At 40.6% G+C, this 20032-nt stretch overlaps 1 protein-coding gene across 4 annotated transcripts in view; it reads left to right on the plus strand.

The window, feature by feature from the left end:
- The window catches only part of STXBP5 (syntaxin binding protein 5), a 374150-nt gene that overhangs the window by 325050 nt on the left and 29068 nt on the right, over nucleotides 1-20032 (plus strand). For 3 of the 4 annotated variants that reach the window (XM_055002095.1, XM_055001852.1, XM_055001931.1), the window contains one exon: nucleotides 18286-18336. The exons of the other annotated variant lie outside the window; for it this stretch is intronic. In XM_055002095.1, the coding sequence (XP_054858070.1) occupies nucleotides 18286-18336 (51 nt within the window). The remainder of the gene's footprint in view (nucleotides 1-18285; nucleotides 18337-20032) is intronic. 4 annotated transcript variants of the gene reach the window in all.

Consider the following 20032-nt stretch of genomic DNA (forward strand, 5'->3'; position numbering starts at 1 on the left):
CAAAGCTAAGAGAATAGAAAAAGAAGCCACGCCGCATATTAGCCTGTCCCTTATGTTCCACCTTCCCTTTTCATTTAAAGACTTTTGGAAGGTGGGAAAATGCAAGAGGGTCAATTGAATCCAACTGGATATTCGACCTAGTAGTTCTGCTCACTAACATTGCCAAGGTGCATAATGCTGTAGCTTGCAGAGCTTCTTGGATACCAGATGGAGATCATCAGACCCAAGTCCAGAAAAAGAAGATAGTGAAATGTAAAAGAAAGATGTTATGGGACTACAACATTCTTCAAATAAGCTATTCCTTCAAAAAGATGTCCAGTCTGTGCTCCACAGAATGCTGTGGTGTTAGAATTACATGAGGAAAGTGATGAACACTGCTAAATCTTCCACCTACAAGAGCCAAATGAGCTTCTTCCGAGGGAAAAGTCAGGCAAAGGGTTTTTACCAGTACTCCACTGGCAAACAAATTCATGACAGGCCTTTCAAGAAATGCAACCCAACAATCAGTGCAAAAATCATAAAACCCAGAGAACAAGAATTTTACTCCTTTCAGTCCCAGAGAAGTCCCTCTTGATTTCAAGACTTTAAAAGTCTTCCTGGAACAGAGAGGTATGAATACGTCAATTTCCACTATTTCACAGCATTGTAATTAATCCCACTTCATCAGAAGTCATTAGCATTGCAATTGATACCAGGCAGCCCCATGTGGAAGACTAGCTTCATCTGTTCCAGGTAGCATGGATCCAGTCCTCTTTGCACCACTAGATTAGAAACACCACTCAAAGAACTTACAAGAGCTTACAGAGCTAACAAGTTTTTCTTCAATGAAGTTTATTCCATCTCCTAAGTTAAGCTAACCAGAACAGTTAATCAACCCAGCATGTTATTCAGCACCCAAGGAATATTATTATTTATTTAGAAAACTTCTATGCCACCTCTCTAGAGAATCATCTCACTTATATTAGGGCTGGACAGTTAGCTAGGTATTTCAGTCCTCATTCAAGATTTTCTGCAGCTTTAGAAGTCTTGACCTGGCTTACTGGGGATTCCTCATACTGTGAGACACCAGAAATTGGAGCAAAGCACTGCTTCCAGATCCAGTGGAAGGAATCACTTGCAGTAAGTCCAATTTTCCTTTATCTTGATTTCAGATCACATGGGGATAACATTAAGTAAGGTGTACTACTCACTTTTCCCAACTTGGTAGTTGTGTTCTGATAAAAGGGAATTGAGACATATACTTAATATGTTAAATCTACTTACCACTTCAACTCTATAGTTCTATAATTATAACTGATAAGCAGATTCACATGAGCCACCAAATGCTGCCAGGTGTAGATTAAATGACACTGAAAAATAATGCTTTACTACTAACTTTGTTTGGCCAGCAGAAGAAAGAGAAACAAGCTGAACAATTTTTTTGTAGGTTGCTGCATGAAATGTTACTGTGAGGTCTTATTGTGAGTTGCAGGGGGCAATATTATTTCTATTAGACTCTCCTATCAGAGATTCTATCTTATCTCTGTCAACCCTCACCCACCAAGGAGGATGTGACTTCTGTAGTCTTCTTTTCTGCATGCAGTAACTCCAAGCAAGACAAACCTTTGGTTCAGTCTGTGCCCTAATTGTGAGATCAGAGATGGACAAGATACAAAACAAAAATATCACAGTGGGTTGCAGATGACTCTACCTCTTGTATGATAGTGAGAGAAAACATCATCAAACACCTGAAAGAGATTAGATAGGCAGCTCTACACACAGTGCAGTTTGACAGAGGAGAAAAACCTCTTTTCCATCATCACCACTACAACATAGTTTCTAAAGTGATCTGTATGCCATGCTCAATTATATTTAGTACAGTCGTCTGCTATTTATATTCTAACAGTGTTTTCTGATGTCTCACTAATTTTAGCTTACTTTTGAACTGAAAAGGGCATGTGTTGTAAAGATTTTGGAACAGGGTCATTTCAGATTATTGATTCAAAACCATGTCTAGTTTCTCATTCTGGGATGTTGTAGGAAAATTTATCTGGCTTGCCTAACAGAGACATGGCTGCAGGAAAATGACAAGGTGTGTCTATCCCAACTAACTCCCTCTGGCTATGCAGTCCTACACCAACCTCGCTATGGTAGATGGGGCGGAGGGGTTGCTATTATTCTTCACAAGTCCTTCAATTTCCACAGATCTCCAGTACAAGCTATCACTGGTATTGACTACATGTTCCTGTCTTTGGGAATTAAAGATAGACTGAGTACTCTGCTTGTTTACAGACCACCCAGCTCCCCCATAACCACTCTTTCTGAGTTGGCAGAGCTGCTAGCAGACATGGTTTTAGAGACACCTAGACTTACTGTTCTGGGAGACTTCAACATCCATGCTGAGTGTTCAAAGTCAGGCCCAGCTCAGGAATTTATAGCTTCCCTGGCAACCCTGGGCCTCTCAAAAATTGTGACAGGCCCTACACATGAAAGAGGCCACACCTTAGACTTAATAGAAAACCTTGTTTCAACATTGGAAATTCAGCCTGAACCATGGTCAGACCATCATCTGCGGAGGGCAAAAATGAATATAGCCCCAATACCCCTCAAAATGGGAGGTCCAGTCAAAATGATTTGCCCACAAAGTCTCATAGACCCAGATTCCCAAATGCCTTGGGGGTTTTTAGAATTCCAGACACATGCTCCACAGAAGCTGCTGTAGTAGTGTGGAACACAGAGCTCCTTGAAGCTATTGACACCATTGCTCCTTGTCAACCCCTCCAGCCCTTAGGATAGAAGCTGGCCCCATGGTTTACCACAGAGCTGGCTGACCTAAAGAGGGCCAGAAGACAGCTAGAAAGATGCTGGCAAAAAACTCACACGGAAGCTGATACAGCTTGCTACAGAACACACTGGAGAATCTATGAAGTAGAAATGAAAGCAGCAAAGAAATGCTATTTCATGGTAATCATTGCGTCAGCTAGTTCACAACTGTCCAAATTGTTCAGGATATCCAGGCACCTTCTAACCCCTAAGTCTGAACCTTTTCAGTCCCAAGAACAATTAGCTGCGATGCTTTTGCTAATTTTTCACTAACAAAATAGCATGAATACACTTTGATCTAGATGCTAGCTACAATGGAAACGAGATAGAAGAATTACACCATAGAGATAGAAGAAATACACCATCTGGCCTACATTTGGACTGCTTTGAACCAATTACAGTAACAGACCTTAACAGGTCTGCTGTTATGTGCTTGATCCTTGCTCATATTTGCTGTTAAAATCAAGTAAAGATCACATAAGTGAACCACTTACATCCATTGTAAATCAGTCGCTAACTCAGGGCACTTTCTCCCGGCCGCTCAAACAGGCTGTGTGTGCTAATTAAAAAAAACATCCCTAGACAAAACTGATGTGACCAATCATCGCCCAGTTTCTAATCTGCCCTTTCCAGGGAAAGTGATTGAGAGAGCAGTAGCTGAGACTTCCAGTTTGGGATCCATGAAGGTCTAATGCAGTTCAGGGAGCTGAGCTGTCCGTGCTGCTGTTTGTAGGGGCTGGAGGGGCACAAATTGCCCATAGCCCCCTGTTCTCAGGCAGAGAACAAGCAAGTATGCTCAAGACCTTGAGAGTGCGTTGATCTCGGGTGTGAGGGGGGGTCTACGCAATGACCCCCCACCCACCCTTGAGGTCCCACTCGAAGACAGGCAACCAAGATCTCTGCAGCGGCTCTGGAGTCATTTTCTGACATAAGACCCTCATGCCCAAGCTTCAGCAACACAAAGAAGTACTTTGAATCGATTGGATAATTGAAGCAGTGATTACAACCCAAGAGAAACGTCTAAGAAGGTAAAGATTGCTATCTCTCAGTACGGGACAGATTACAATAAGAAATAAAGTGATAAAGAGAATTAGAAAGCTGCGAGAGACTTAATAAATAATTGAGAAAGTTCTGGCAAATAAATTGCTAAGAAGTGACTTTTTAAAGAGAAGTTAGAGCGGAAAAATGAATATTGTTTACATACCTGCGGCTTGGAGGAGATAGTGGACTGTGAGAAAGTTTCAGTCTCGCGAGAGCTGCTGTGCAACGGAGAGGAACAGGAAGTGCGTCACAACCATAAAGAGACGGGCGAGAAGCAGCCTGTAACCAACGGAAGTGGAATGTCGCCATTTTGAAGAAGGGCAGAGTTTTGACTTCAAGGAAAAAGGAAGTAGGACATCTTGGATAAGGGTAAGGGCGGCTGCCTCAAATAAGATCATAGAGAAAAGATGCCCTGCATTTTGGATTTAGTAAACACTAACTTTTGGAAAAACAATTTAAATCCGAACTTTTAAAAATAAAAGAAAAGAACAAATTTGTGCCACGGAGTTAAGAAAAAGAGCGGACTCATGGGAGCGAAGTAAAGCTAGCCCCACGATGTCGAAAAAGGACTGGCAGACGGCGCTGGAAAATTTAGATAGAAAAGTTAAAGAGGGAAATAAAGAGATGGAGAAAAAAGTCATAGAAGGAAATAAAGAGCTTAAAGATTTGATGCAAGAGATGGCAAAAAATTTGGAGGACTTTAAAGAGGCATTTAAATCGGAGATGGCAGAGCTATCTAAAAATATGGACCAAGTCCAAAAAGACTTACAAGTCACACAGCAGAGAGTTAATGCAGTAGAAAACGCGGCTGACACTTTGGCGGATGTGCACAGATGAGAGGAGTGAAGGGAAGAATGGCCGTAGCTGAATGTAAACAAATGGAAAAACAACTCAGATTTCGTGGAATCCCGGAAGTTTTGGAAAAATCAACCCAAGAGCATATTACAGAAATTTTGGCAGGTTACCTGGACAAAGAGGAAGTGGAAATAGCAGCTCTTCTGGATGTGGCATACAGGATTAATTCAAAACTCGCGGCCCAAAAGAACCTACCAAGAGATATGACTATGCAATTTACAACTAGAAGCATCAGAGAGTCAATTGTGAGTAAACAATTTCAAGATCCATTAGAAGTCGATGGGAAAGCAGTGAGAATCATGAAAGAGCTGCCCAGATCGGCGTTGCTGGAGAGGAAAAAGTACAGAGAGCTGGTCCAGATGTTAAAAGACTTGAAAATTAGATATAGAAGGGAAATACCTGAAGGGCTGGCTTTCAAATTTGGTGGAACTAGGAGGAATATCAGATCTGGTCAGGAGATGGAAACGTTTATTAAAGACAATGAAAAAGACTTACCAAATAGTGCTAAAATTTGATCATGAAGTGTAAAATTATATCTTGGAATGTAAATGGACTAAATTCACCTTCTAAACGCAAGATTATATTCCACTGGCTTTTAAAACAAAAATGTAATATAGTGTGTTTGCAAGAGACACATATTAAAAACCAGGATGTAAAATATTTAAAACTTGCAAAACTTGGAAACGAATTTGCAGCGGCTTCCAAAAAGAAGAAGAGGGGAGTTGTATTGTATGTAAAGGAAGAGCTGCAGCCTAAATTAGTTTTATGTGATACAGAAGCCAGGTATATAGCAGTGGAAATAATTTGGAATTCAAAGAAGACCTTGGTGATTGGAATTTATGCACCTAATGGTGCAAAAGAAAATTTTTTCAAGGATTTACAGAAACAGACGAACTGATCTATGATCAAATAATTCTGGCAGGTGACTTCAATGGAGTTACAAACTTGGAAGAAGACAAGAAATCTAAAAGTGCACATAAAAAAGAGGACTTTTGCCAAAATCTTTTTTTGCGATTAAAGAACAAGAAAGTCTGGAGGATGTATGGAGGAGACAAAACCCCCAAAATAGACAATATACATTTTATTCAGTAAGACACTTTACATTATCAAGAATTGATATGATCTGGGCCTCCAAGGAACTGGCGTTATGGACTAAGGATGTGGAGATAATGCCCAAGGTAGGCTCAGATCACAATCCAGTTACGTGGAAATTTGGGAAAAATACTAAAAGAAGAGGATGGTGGATAAATGAGGATTTGCTGCAGATAGAAGATAATATGGCGTTGCTACGAAGAGAGACCAAGTTCTTTATACAATATAACATGAATAAGGACATGCCAACTCACAAGGTATGGGACACATACAAAGCTGTGACAAGAGAAATATTAATGGACTTAAATGCAAGAGACAGAAGGAGAAAGGAACAAAAGAGACATGAAATTATGGAAAAAATCAAAGCCAAAGAGATACAACTTAAGAAAAGACCAGGGAAGAAGAATATATACCAGGATATAAAAATTCTGCAAGAACAACTGACGGCAATAAATAATAAAGAATTGGAGTGGAATTTGAAAAAAATGAATCAAAAACTATTTGAGGGTGCAAACAAACCTGGGAAATATCTAGCTTGGCAATTAAAAAAGAAAAAAGAGAAAAAAACTATAATTAAAATCCTAGAAGAGGATAAAATACTGTTGGGTCAACCAGCTATTAGCAAAGCTTTTTTTAAATTCTATGTAAAATTGTACCAAAAAAAAGGAGGTGAACAGAGATTCAATAACGGAATATTTGGAGAAAACAAAGCTTCCAATGATGTCAGAGGAATGGAAAGAAAAGTTAAACAGGGAAGTGACAGAGGAAGAAATAAAAGAAGCTATACAATCAACTAAATTAGGGAAAGCACCAGGTCCGGATGGAATAACGGCAAAGTTCTACAAAATGATGGCTAATGAATTGGCACCTTTTTAAAGAGAGGTAATGAATGAAATCTTGCAAGGCCAAAGGATTCCTGACTCATGGAACGAAGCCAATATATCGTTGATTCCGAAAGACGGACAAGATCTGACTAATGTTAAAAATTATCGGCCAATTTCGTTGTTGCATAATGATTACAAGATATTTGCAAAAAATTTGGCGGAGAGGTTAAAGGGATGGCTGTTGGAATTTATTGCAGAACAACAGGCTGGATTTTTACCTAATAGACAAATTAAGGATAACCTAAGGACAGTAATAAACGCTATTGAATACTATGACAAGCATTGTGATAGGGAAGTTGGTTTCTTCTTCGTGGACGCGGAAAAAGCATTTGACAACCTGAATTGGGACTTTATGTTTGCCACTATGGAAAAGCTGCAAATGGGAGAAAAGTTCATACAAGCAGTGAAAGAAATTTATAAAGACCAGTGTGCAGCGATTGTAGCAAATGATGATTTGACCAAAAAACTGAAAATAAGCAAAGGTACAAGACAGGGCTGGCCTTTGTCTACATTGTTGTTTATTCTGATTTTGGAAATATTGTTGATTCAAATACGAGAGGATGATACAATTCGAGGCATAAAAATAAAGGAATTTTCCTACAAAGTCAGAGCATTTGCGGATGATGTAATGGTAATAGTAGAAGATCCAATAGACAACATGCCAAAAATAATAGATAAAATAAAGGAATTTGGAGACTTGGCTTTATTTTATGTGAACAAAAAGAAGTCGAAGATATTGTGTAAGAATATGACAAAGCAAAAACAGCAAGAACTAATGGAGATAACGGATTGTGAGGTAACCAATAAAGTGAAGTATCTAGGTATTGAGCTGACTGCGAAAAATATAGACTTATTTAAAAATAATTATGAGAAACTGTGGTTACAAATAGAAAGAGATTTGATAAAATGGAATAAATTAAACTTGTCATGGTTGGGAAGAATAGCAGCAATCAAGATGAATGTGTTACCACATGTGATGTTTTTGTTGCAAACAATCCCAATTATCCGAGACTTCAAACAATTTGATAAATGGCAAAGGAAAATCTCAGACTTTGTGTGGGCAGGCAAGAAACCCCATGTGAAAATGAAAGTATTACAAGATGCGAAAGAAAGAGGTGGACTGCAACTGCCAAATATAAGATTATACTATGAGGCAATATGTTTGGTATGGCTAAAAGATTGGATAATGTTGAAAGACCGTAAATTGCTGGCTTTGGAGGGACATAAAAAATTGTTTGAATGGCATGCATATCTGTGGTACGACAAAGTAAAAGCGGACTGTATGTTTTTGCATCATTATATTAGAAGAAGCCTTTTCACAATCTGGAAGAAATACAAGGACTATGTGGAAGATGGTATCCCCTCATGGGTGGTACCATACGAAGTAATAGATCCGAGAGCTGTTTATAATGAACAACAATGTTTAACCTATAAAGAGATAACAATAATGGAACATAAAAGGTTAAAAATAAAAACGCAAGAAGAGTTATCTCCTCATTATGGATGGTTTCAATATAGGCAAATCAGAGATCTTTACAACTCGGACTGCTCAAAAGGAGGAATAAGATTGGAAAAGTCGGAATTAGAAGAAGTGATTTTACAAGAAGGTAAAAAAGAAATCTCGAAAATTTATAAAATACTTCTAAAATGGCACACGGAAGATGAAACAGTTAAAGTCCAGATGGTGAAATGGGCAATAAATTTTCATAAAGAAATAACAATGGAAGTTTGGGAGCATTTGTGGAAAAATACACTGAAGATTTCAACTTGTACAAATATTAAAGAGAATGTATATAAAATGATGTACAGGTGGTATCTAACACCAAAGAAAATTGCGCGAGGAAATACTAATATGTCAGACAGATGCTGGAAATGTAAAAAGCATGAAGGATCATTATACCATATGTGGTGGACTTGTGAGGTAGCTAAGCAATACTGGGGAGATATAATTGAAGTAATTAATGAGGTTTTGCAAACCCAAATAAATAAGAACCCAGAATTTCTGCTACTGAACTTGAGAATGGAAGATGTTCCAATGCAGTTCAGAACATTGTTATTTTACATAACTACAGCAGCAAGACTTTTATATGCGCAGAAATGGAAAGTACAAGAAATACCAACTACAGAAGATTGGATTTACAAATTGCTGTACATGGCTGAGATGGATAAAATGACAAGAAAACTCAAAGACCTTGATCCAGGAGAATATATTGCAGATTGGAGGAAATTGAAACAATATCTAGAAAAAAAATGGGATGTGAAAGGAGGACTGTGGCAGTTTGAGAACTATTAATTTGTGATTTCTTAAATAGAAGAGAGAAGTAACTTTACCATTAATGGGAAAATTTAGCTATTAATTAACCTAAGTTAGTATTACTATTAAGAGACTTTATTAAAAATATACAATTTAAATAGTGATGTAGAGAATGGATATATTAGTGGATTTGATAGAGTATATATAAGAGAATTTGAATATGCTTGGAGTAAGAGATATAATACATATATGATTTAGAAGAGTTTAATGGAAAATAAGTTAAGTAATAAGATAGGTTAAGGGTTGGAAAGCTGTTGGAAGTCTACAAGGAGGGGGGAGGGAAAGGGTGGGGGTTGAAATAAATTAGGTATGATGGGGAGTGTATGTAATAACTATGTACTCACCAATACAATTTAAAAGAGAGAGAGAGAGAGAGAGAGAGAGAGAGAGCAGTAGCTGACCAATTCCAGATCTTGGAAAATTCTAGTGGTCTAGTCCCTTTCCAGTCTATATTTAGACCAGGGTATGGGACAGAGACAGCACTAGTAATGTTAGTGGATAATCTCCGTCTGAATATAGACAGAGGCCATGCCTCCTTACTGCTGCTGCTGCAGCCTTTGACACAGTAGACCATGCCATCCTGTAGAGGCATTTAGAAACAGAAGTGGGTGTCAAAGGATGTGCCCTGGACTGGTTTAAATCGTTTCTCATGGGACGGAATCAAAGGGATGCCGTTGGAGATTAGCTACCTCCAGAATGGGAACTATCTTGTGGGGTTCCATAGGGCGCAATCTTATCTCCCATGTTATTCAATCTTTACATAAAACCTTTAGAAGAACTCATTTGCAGCTATGGAGTTGAATGTCATCAATATGCAGACTAACACCCAACTATGTATCTCACTATCCATGTCCCCACCGGATGTAGTAGAAATCTTAGATCACTGCCTGACAGCTACAGTGAAATTGCTGAAAAATAACAAATTGAAATTGAACCCAGACAAGACTGAAGTGATGCTTGTTGGGAAAGATGAGATCTTGAAAGGCATTGTACTCCCCACTTTTGATGGTGTTTGTCTGACCTTTGCAGACTCGGTTAAGAGCCTAGGGGTTATACTGGATCCAGCACCACTACTAGAAAAACAAGTTAAGGCAGCCACAAAAAATACTTTCTACAATCTCACTTGCCTGAAAGATGGCTTCTTACCTCAACCTAGCCACCTGGATCCATGCTATGGTAACATCAAAAGTTGACTATTGTAATGCACTATGTTACCTGAAATGGTCTCCTTGCATTAAAATATAGTTTATGATTTATGGGGGAGAATTAGCTTGCAAGGAAGATGGCTATACAAGAGGTGGTAACTGGAATCGAATCACCTGTGTCTACAGGGTCCCAATCCAAGCAAGTCTGGTGCTTCAAATCAATCAGTAACTTTTATTAAAGAACAGAACTTCATGCACATACACACCAATTACTGGGGGGAAATAATCACACAGAGAGAGAGAGAGAGAGTCCTAGGAAATATAGCCAGAAGTGTGGGAATAGAGCAAGAGAGAGTAATTTTATCTACCTATCCTGAAGAAGGGGTCCAGTCCGTGTTGAGAAGGGAGAGAAGAGCATCAAACGGCCAGCATCCTCAACAAGGCAAGAGGCTTAGAGCAAACCACAGGGGAACAGCGCTTGTGGAGCCGGAAACGTGTTCAAATGTGTTCAGAAAGAGAGAGACTCAGGGAAGTGACCCTAAGGGAGAAGCCAGGAAGTTTGCACGATTTGAATGAGACCAGAGTTTACCTTTATAGGTAAAATGTGCCCTGACGTGGAGGAGAGCCCTCCTAGCAGTTAGGACAAAGACTCCAACGGCTAGTTCCTGGGCTGGACAAAAGGCTTGAGTACTTTGATTGATAGCTGCCGGGGTGTATGAATATAAATGTAAAACTAGTTCTCGTGCTGCACAAAAGTACAGTTTTCCTGATGAAGTATTGCTAGCAGCCATAAATATGAAGCTTCTATTAAAATGGTGGAGGCCAGGTCGACTGCTTACAATCCCCCCCCCTCGAAACCTCCCTGCTTTGCTGGGCAGGTTTCGGGTGCTCCTGGTCAGAGCCAGGCTCAAGGCTTAGGTCAGTCTCAAGGAGAGAGGGAGCAGGACTGAGGGTTAGGAGCAGAGCTATCAATTTTCATTATAAGCACAAAAGGGCAATTTGGAAAGCCACATAACACATAAATCTTTTTGGTAGCCGAATAAAAATGAGTTCCAATTAAAAAGAGAGAGTGCCGAGAATGTGGTCTCCCTCTGTGGACTGGAACTGGATAGCAACAGAGGCAAGCGTCTAGGCTAAAAGCAAAACATTCTAACTCTAAGCAAGTGAAAACAATTCTAACTAGACAGCTGGATCAGACAACTAGACAGCTGGATCAAGGTGGGTCAGCGCTGCTGATATTGTTAAATCTATCAACAGCATTCAACATGGTCGATCATGACCTGTTGGTCCACTGCCTTGCCGATGTGGGGATTCAAGGGACAGCTCTGCAGTGGTTTGTCTCTTTTCTCCACGGTCAGGGACAGAGGGTGGCACTAGGGGAGAAGTTGTCATCCTGCCACCCGTTGGTGTGCGGTGTCCCTCAAGGGGCAATACTCCCCCCCCCCACTATTTAATGTATATATGCGCCCCCCTCACCCAGCTGGTACGGAGTTTCGGACTTGGGTGCCATCAATATGCAGATGACACCCAATTGTATCTGATGATGGACAGCTGGCCTGGCTCTGCCCCAGTTGTCCTGGAACGTGCCTTCGGAGCTGTGACTGGATGGTTGAAGCAGAGTCGGCTGAGACTGAATCCCTTGAAGACGGAGGTCCTGCATGTGGGTCTAGGGTCCATGGGTGTGGGACTCCAGCTCCCTGCTCTTGGTGGAGCGCCACTTACGCCGGTGTCAAGAGTGAGGAGCCTGGGGGTGGTCATGAATGCTTCTTTGTCTATGGAGGCACAGGTCTCAGCGGTTGTTAGATCCTCTTTCTTCTATCTAAGACAGGCTCGACAACTTGTCCCCTACCTATCGACCCATGACCTTACGACAGTGATCCAGGCAACGGTCACCTCCAGATTAGACTACTGCAACTCGCTCTATGCAGGGCTTCCCTTGGGCTTGATCCGGAAACTACAGCTGGTTCAGAATGCAGCTGCACAGGTGGTTGCCAGAGCACCAATCATGGCTCATATAACACCTATCCTCCGTCAGCTGCACTGGTTACCGGTTGAGTACCGGGTCCGGTTCAAGGTTTTGGTGTTGACCTATAAAGCCCTATGCGGACTGGGCCCAGTATACCTTCGGGACCGCCTCTCCCCATATGTTCCCCGGAGGTCGCTTCGATCAGCCACTAAGAACTTGCTGATGGTCCCTGGCCCCAGGGAGGTCCACCTGGCCTCTACCAGAGCCAGGGCCTTTTCAGTTCTGGCTCCGACCTGGTGGAACTCTCTGTCTGAGAAAACTAGGGCCCAACAGGATTTGTTATCTTTCCGCCGGGCCTGCAAGACAGAAATGTTCCACCAGGCATTTGGTGGGGGCTAGGCTGTCCTCTCGCCAGCCAGACCACTGAAGACCTTCCACCACCCATGCAGGAAAATGCTGTGTTTTAATATTTTATACCCGCCAATTTTAATTGTTTTGATGTTTTAATGTTTTTATAATGTTTTTACTGTTTTAAACTGTTGTTAAACCGCCCTGAGCCCGTCTGACGGGGAGGGCGGTCTAGAAATGTGATTAAATAAATAACTAAATCAAATTCAATGAAGCAATCCAAATAACTGGCAGTAAATAACAAGGCAGTCAATAAACGCGCACACACAATAAGAGAACACGGAGGCAGACAATCTGCAACCTTGTACACACTGAGGCAGTGGAGGGCTTTTACATGCCTCCCCCCTAGTAACTGAAAATAAAAGCAAGATAGCAATTCAAGGGCTCAGCTGCCCAAGCAGCAAAGTCTTTTGAGGCCAGCCGGTCCAAACGGCAAGCGCCATTCGCGGCAGCTCCCCCCCCCCCGGTTCCAAAAGCATGGACGGGGTGCCAATTAATCAACTAAGGCAAGAGTCCAACTGTCTTCAAGTAATCCACAATATGGAGGTAGTGAGGCAGGCGCTTCCCTGGTCAAGGTCCAGGCAAAGAGTCCATAAGGCGGGCAGCAAAACGCTGGTTGAAAGCAAACGGCACAGCTGCACTTAGCCGTGGCTTGAAATGGCAGTAGCTTTGGAAAGAAGGCAGACTGGATCTGCGGTCTGCTTGGGTAATTGTAATCCTTGCGAGACATTGGCTCCAATGGGAGCAAGCACACAGCTCTGTGGGGTTTGCATTGGGCAATTAGGGTCAGCTTGGCACAGCCAAACTTCAGGGGTGCACATTAAGATCGGTGCGGCAGGCAAGCTGCTTTTTTTCGGGGCGCAGCATGCAGCGCTGCAGCCTCTTGACTTTTGAGATTAAGTAGCTCGGGACAAAAAGAAAGGTTAGCGGAGCCCCGCGCTGCCTGGGGTGTGAAGCTGGGCGATCAGAGCTTTCCAGCTCGATCCGTGAGGTTAAAAGGGCACTGGTCTCCGAAAGTTACCAAGCTGGGCCGAAGGTGCCTGGCGCCTCTAAGTCTAGGGTGATTAGGGGTTCATGCTAGCGCAGGGAATCCTGGCTATGCAAATGAAGTGCATTGCCAATTATACATAACAAACACATCCCAAGAACAAATTCCAAGGGCATTGTACACACTAAACAATAACAAATCCTGAGAGAGAAGGCAAAAACATACCAGAGGGTGGCAAAAGCTTTCTGGCCACCATAACCAATATGAGCGTTAAAAGGAGAGGGGTGCTGCTTCTAGTAGGAGCGCCTTTTAAGGGAGGGCTTCAGCCTTCGGAGCCCGCCTATAAAAGTAAAAGAATAGAAAACCAAGGAAGGAAAAGGGCGGCAGAGAGAGCAGGAGGAGAAACAGCAGCGGCGGTAGCCTAGGCGGTTCCCACCCTCCCGTAGTGGCCTGCATCAGTCAGAGCCTCTAAGCGGGTCATCTGATGGCACACCCAACAAGTCAGAGTAACGAGAGCAATAACAAGCAGGACTTCAAAAACAAGGATTCACAAACTGAGAGAGGTTAGCAGGGCTTCATGCCACCTGGGACGTGAAGCGGAGCGATTGGGGCTGTCCAGAAACTTCTGAACCCAATGAAACTTAGGTTAAAGGGGCAGTGTCCCCAAAAATATCTCAAAGTAGCAAAGTGGGGGCTGGTCACCCTGACCAGTTTTGAAAGATAGGAAGAAAAGGAAAAGAAGGGGGGGGGGAGCAGCAGTGGCCACAGGCTGTGCTTTCCCCAAGGCACCACAGCGGGCTATATTGTTCAGGGTCTAACTGAGCGGGTTGGCATCTCACTCGGTGGGTGAGAGAAATCAAAAGAACACTAACAGGCAGCATTTGGAAAAGGGAAACATAGCAAACCATAGTAAGGCAGTACTTTCCCATGGCTAGCTCCATTTGCTTTAAACATATACTCCTATACACTACCTGTGTTTCACGTTGTCTAATGTCAGTCCTAGAATTCATTATGTTCTGTTTCAGCAATTCTTCAACTCTGTATTGGATTCTTGCTAGTGCCATTTCTTTGTAAACTTGTATTTATTTATCCTATGACATTGTTTATGGAAATGTCCTTAACACTATGGAAATGTCCTTGATACTGGTTGTAGTAATCTCACACCACGTAATCCACCTTGAGTCTCAGTGAGAAAGGCAAACTATAAGATACATACATACCTACATACCTACCTACCTACCTACCTACCTACCTACCTACCTACCTACATACATACATACATACATAAAAATTCTTTTATATAGTAGTTTTATCTTAATTTATTGTATGTACCAACTCCATTTTTGTGTACTTTTACACTCTGTAGATTTACAGTTATGTTCAGAATCTTCCTGGGGACTTTACAATTGCTTACATTCATCACAGGCAGATAATAAAAATAGGAAGCTGTGTGAAGTCCAAATTATTTTTCTTCTGGAAAACTTGTCAATTATTTTAAAACCGTATGGTGAGCTCTAGGTTCAAGCCAAACTTCTTGATTGTCTTAACGCTACTTTTGTAGAAATGTAAAGTAGCCAAGTGAGCAGTACTATTTATTCTTGGTTGTAATTGACATTGGCTTTATTTGTGTTCACCTGGCCATTTAACTATCTGCTATTGACCAGGTCAAAGCGACACTGTTCAAAAGAACTGGAAACACCATTTATTTTACATTTTTAAATAAGTCAATAATGATATTTTATTCACAGTATTGTGACATCTGGCTTTTTACTGGGTTTGCGCAAATGAGAAATGGGTGTTAAGATATTTTGGGATGGTCTTTAAAATTTACCATGGAACAAATGTACAGGGCTTATGTGTATAAACAAATTACTCATAACTGATTAAAAGAGAATCCAAGAAACCAACCTCTACTCCCAAGGCCTTGATTTCAAGCTTCTCCCAAGAGACTCGAGAATAAATCCGAGTAGTGCCTGCAAAAAGCAAGAGCTAGAATGCTTGAAGGGAAAATATGGAGGACCTTGGTTGATCTGGAATGACTTGTCTAGCTTGCTGTATCCTCAGAAAAGTATCTGAATACTGTGTGTAAAGACTGCTACTGTGTACTGAATTGTGTAAACTACTTGCATCTTTTTGTTGCTTACTCTCTGGAAGCTTGTGTATTAGAATTTTTAGACTGTTACACTAGAACAGGGAAAGCTATATGAATAGTTTTTATAGTGCTTTCTGTTAAGAAGATCGTATTCTAAAAGGACATGTACACTACACATTCTGCATTTAGATTTAAAATGGAAGATAGAGAGCCTTGTATGTCACATCCATAGTGCAGTACTATTTAACATAGTACCATCCTGCAATGGACAAGTGCCTAAGATAGGCGTAGAGTTGCAAAGAATAGGAGAGGATAGTTAACATTATATATCTTAGGGCCCGGATAACTTGTAACCCTTCAAGCTGAAGTCATCCTCCACCAACTCCTCACCTACTATATTTACAAATCCCAAACAGGCTACATTTGACTTTATGAGTGAAAACTATGCAGGCCAGGCTCAGGAGGAAACGAGGCATGACAGAGTTATGGTGGAAGGAAATTTGAGTTCAGTAGTACCTTTAAAGACCAACAAAATTTTCCAGGGTATAAGCTTTTTGTGAGTCAAAGCTAACTTCGTTAGATAAGGGATAGGGCTATGGTGTTATCTTTGAATTATTTGTGTGCTATGTCCACTGGATCAAGTTTATCTGAGTGCTTGCTGACACCCTCAATTTCTGATACACTAGGACATGACTTCCTTTTCATTTTCTTTATAAATGACATGTGTTGAATAATGGTACAAGTCCATAATACTGCTTACTAACACAATAACACCATAGGTCACTGGTTTTGGTGCATGTGCTTAGACCGCCTGATCAGAGGTATGAGTTGTTAGTGGAATTACTGCTTAAGTTATGCCTGTTTTATGAGATATGTTCTGTTGTGATACCATTCAGTATGCTTTCTGAATCTGTATGTCTTAATCCAGTGAGATCCCTGTCAAATATGTTCTTTTGGGTGCAACAAATGATAGTGAGTAATGACAGTGTAAAAATAAAGCAATTTCTGTTTCTTCTCACTTAATGTGGTCTGAAACACTACAGTGGGGCCTGATATGTTACAACATAAAGTTGCCTCGTCACATGTGTTTAATTGTGCTTATAGTCATAGCTATGTGCAGAGATGGTCTTTTCTTACTAGTTACAGCTTGTCTCAAATTTTAAAGCCTGCAGGCTCCTCTAGTCTTTTTGCTCTTGTATGTGGTGTGAGCAGAGCACCTTTTTGCTGGTTAAGGTTTAGTGCCTTCTCTCTAATACTTGCCAGTGGTTGGATACCAAATAAGTTCAATATGTTCTATTATTTCCCTATTACAAAATGTTCATTGAGACTTATAAGGTGTCAGTTGTAACCCACCACCATTGCAGTTACATATCAATTTTAAACACGAGAAGCTCGCTGACTCACTGGCAGGCTGAGTTGTCACCGCTGTGAAGGATGCAGTGGAGGTGGTGTTAGCCAGGATGGGGAGGAGCGCCCAGCCCACATCTGGTCAGCATCGTGGTCAGCACCATTCCTCCCAGGACTCTGGCATTGTGCTTACTTTCATAGCTATGTGCAGAGATGGTCTTTTCTTACCAGGTTACAGCTTGTGTTTCAAATTTTAAAGCCTGCAGGCTCCTCTAGTCTTCTTGCTTTTGTATGTGGTATGAGCAGAGCACCTTTTTGCTGGTGAAGGTTTAGTGCCTTCTCTCTAATACTTGCCAGTGGTTGAATACCAAATGAGATCCAAATAAGAATACCAAATAAGATCAATATGTTCTATTATTTCCTTATTGCAAAATGTTCATTGAGACTCATAAGGTGTCAGTTGTAACCCACCACCATTACAGTCACATATCAATTACTTTTAAACAAAATATTTTTTTAAGTAGATGTTAAGGATTGTTGCAAAATTAGATCAGAGTTTGCATTTGAATCTTCCTCCCCAGTTGCTCATTGAATCAATAATTTGATGGATAAGATTTCTGATAGGTTGTCTGTCCAACATCACTCTCCCTTTGCCCCCCCCCCAATCATATTCTTGTAACCAAAATAATTGTTAAAGTGAGTATTTTCACAATCCTGAATTTCAGAGATCATTGGAAAAAGCAGGTATTTTACGAAGGCTTTCCAGTGTGTAGCAGTATGATGTGTGTGGCTGGGGGGAGGGCGTATTTTTATGACTCATGGGTTCAGATTTCTAAGGTTTGGAGATCATTAAAAGTACACACCTAAAAGTATTGTTTCGAATGTGATATAGGGAAATTCATTGGCAGTGAGAGGTGAATTGTTACTCAAATCAAGAAATGTGATGCCTAATATTACTGAGAATGCAATTGATTATTTTAGGTTAAAATTGAAGTATAATTACAAGCTTAACCACTGGTTGTTGTCATGCCAACATTTGATTGTGCCATATTGACATGCATGTAATCATTCTTATAGAGATCACAGTCAACATACAGATTATCATGACTCTGTAGAGACTTGGCAATTTGAAATTTCTGTTTTGAGCATCATAATCTTAAAAATGAATGCAATATTTAATTTTATGCGGTTTTTAATAAAATGCAATTATTTGAATGTTGCTAGATATGAATAAAGTGATACTTGCATGTGTTTTCTTTCTGCTTTGTGCTTATGTTTACCATAAGGCAATTGAAAAAACATCTCTATTGTATAGCTTTCTATTAAAACTCACAATAACATTATTTTTCAGCAAAAATGTCTAGAAAATTAAGCTTACCAACTGAACTGAAGCCTGAGTTAGGTAAGTATTTTTTAAAATCTGTGTTAATGGTATTTATAATTTTGAAAGCCAATGAGAAGGGGGAAATATACACAATTGGTGTCTTGACTTTGAGCTTTAAACTCTCATTAGGAAAAAGTGAGGTCTTCTGTTACTTGGTGCCAAAGTTTGTTTCTAGGTGTAATACATGTTTAAAAATTATTTTGGCCTTGGGTTGCTGCTCTTAAAAGCATGGAAAATCTCACATAAAGGAAGCATATATTTTTGTGCCTGGCTTGTTATAAGAAAATTACCATAATCATGATTACATGTTAGAACTCAGTATGACAAGCCAGAATAGTAAAAGGAAATTTGTATAGCTGTTTTGAAGTGGATTGTTATTTGAACCACAGTTATCAAAGATATTACCAAGCAGAGTCTGTTGACTAGAGTATGAGATCACTGAAGATCACTGGAAAGACTGACATTTTTTCTCTGCTATGTATATCACTAAGGGTATCTCATGTATTGATTTATAAACAATTCAAGGAACTCGGGAAGGGATGCAGAAAGTTGCTTGTGAAACTCCTATTAGTTTCAGGCAATTTCCTATACAGAAGGGGAGGAGGATATAATGCCCAAACCATAACCAAAGCTTCTTGGCTCAAAGGACTTGTTCATTATTCTTCAAATCCTGGCTGTAATATTAGTCCCCCTCTCCCTCCCTCCCTCCCTCTCTCTCTATATATACGAATGACTTCTTGTATAATCTGTTGTTGTTGTTGTTGTTTATTTATAGTTTGCCTTTCTCACTGAGGTCCGAGGCAGATCCATACTGCAAGTGAATACAATGTGATCAGTATCTAGGACATTTACAGAGCAAAACATACAACATGATCAATAGTTGGAACATTTAATGAAAAGAGATACAATAGGATATGGTAGCAGCAAATTTGAAAACTAGCATATAGCTGAACACATAGATGAAACATTTCTGAATTAAATCATATGTAATTAACATGACATCTCTAGTGACATTGAACTACCCAGCAGGAGCATATCTGCATCAGCAGACGGTACCCAATAACCTAGTCTACAATCCCTGTCCCTTACCAAAGTATCTCTTTGAGCTATTTCTTATAACACAACCCGATAATCTGAGTAGACAGCCCTCCTGAATAATTCATTCTTGCATAGTTTGCAGAAAGCCAGGAGAGTGGGAGCTTTCCTGATGTCCTCAGGCAGGCCATTCCTCACGGTGGGGGCTACCACAGAGAAAGCACATGTTGATTTAGCCCAACTGCAGGATGGTATCTGCAGAAGGCCTTGTTCAGATGAATGAAGCTGCCGTGGCGGAACATAGGGGGAGAGGGGGTTTTGTGCACCAAAAAAAATCCAGGTGATCCAGATCCAGGTTTCAGAGGTACAAACATATCTGACAAAGGGAGCTCTGATTCTCGAAAGCTTATACCCTGGAAATCTAGTTGGTATTTAAGATGCTATTGGACCCAAATCTTGCAAAAAAAATTCTAGTATCCCTGAAATCTGTATCAGATTCTCTAATCTAATTAGAGAGTCCCAAATGTAGGACCATTATTCACTAGGGGGAACCTATCAGGAGGTTCTGGAGGTTATTTTTCAAGAAAACTCCACCAAATTTGTAGGAAACCTACTCCTTCCTGTCCACTAAAGACTTCTCCAAGTTTCAGGAAGATTCGACCCAAGGGTCCAATTCTGT

This window comes from Eublepharis macularius, chromosome 1, assembly GCF_028583425.1.
Source record: "Eublepharis macularius isolate TG4126 chromosome 1, MPM_Emac_v1.0, whole genome shotgun sequence".
NCBI classification, from domain to species: domain Eukaryota; kingdom Metazoa; phylum Chordata; class Lepidosauria; order Squamata; family Eublepharidae; genus Eublepharis; species Eublepharis macularius.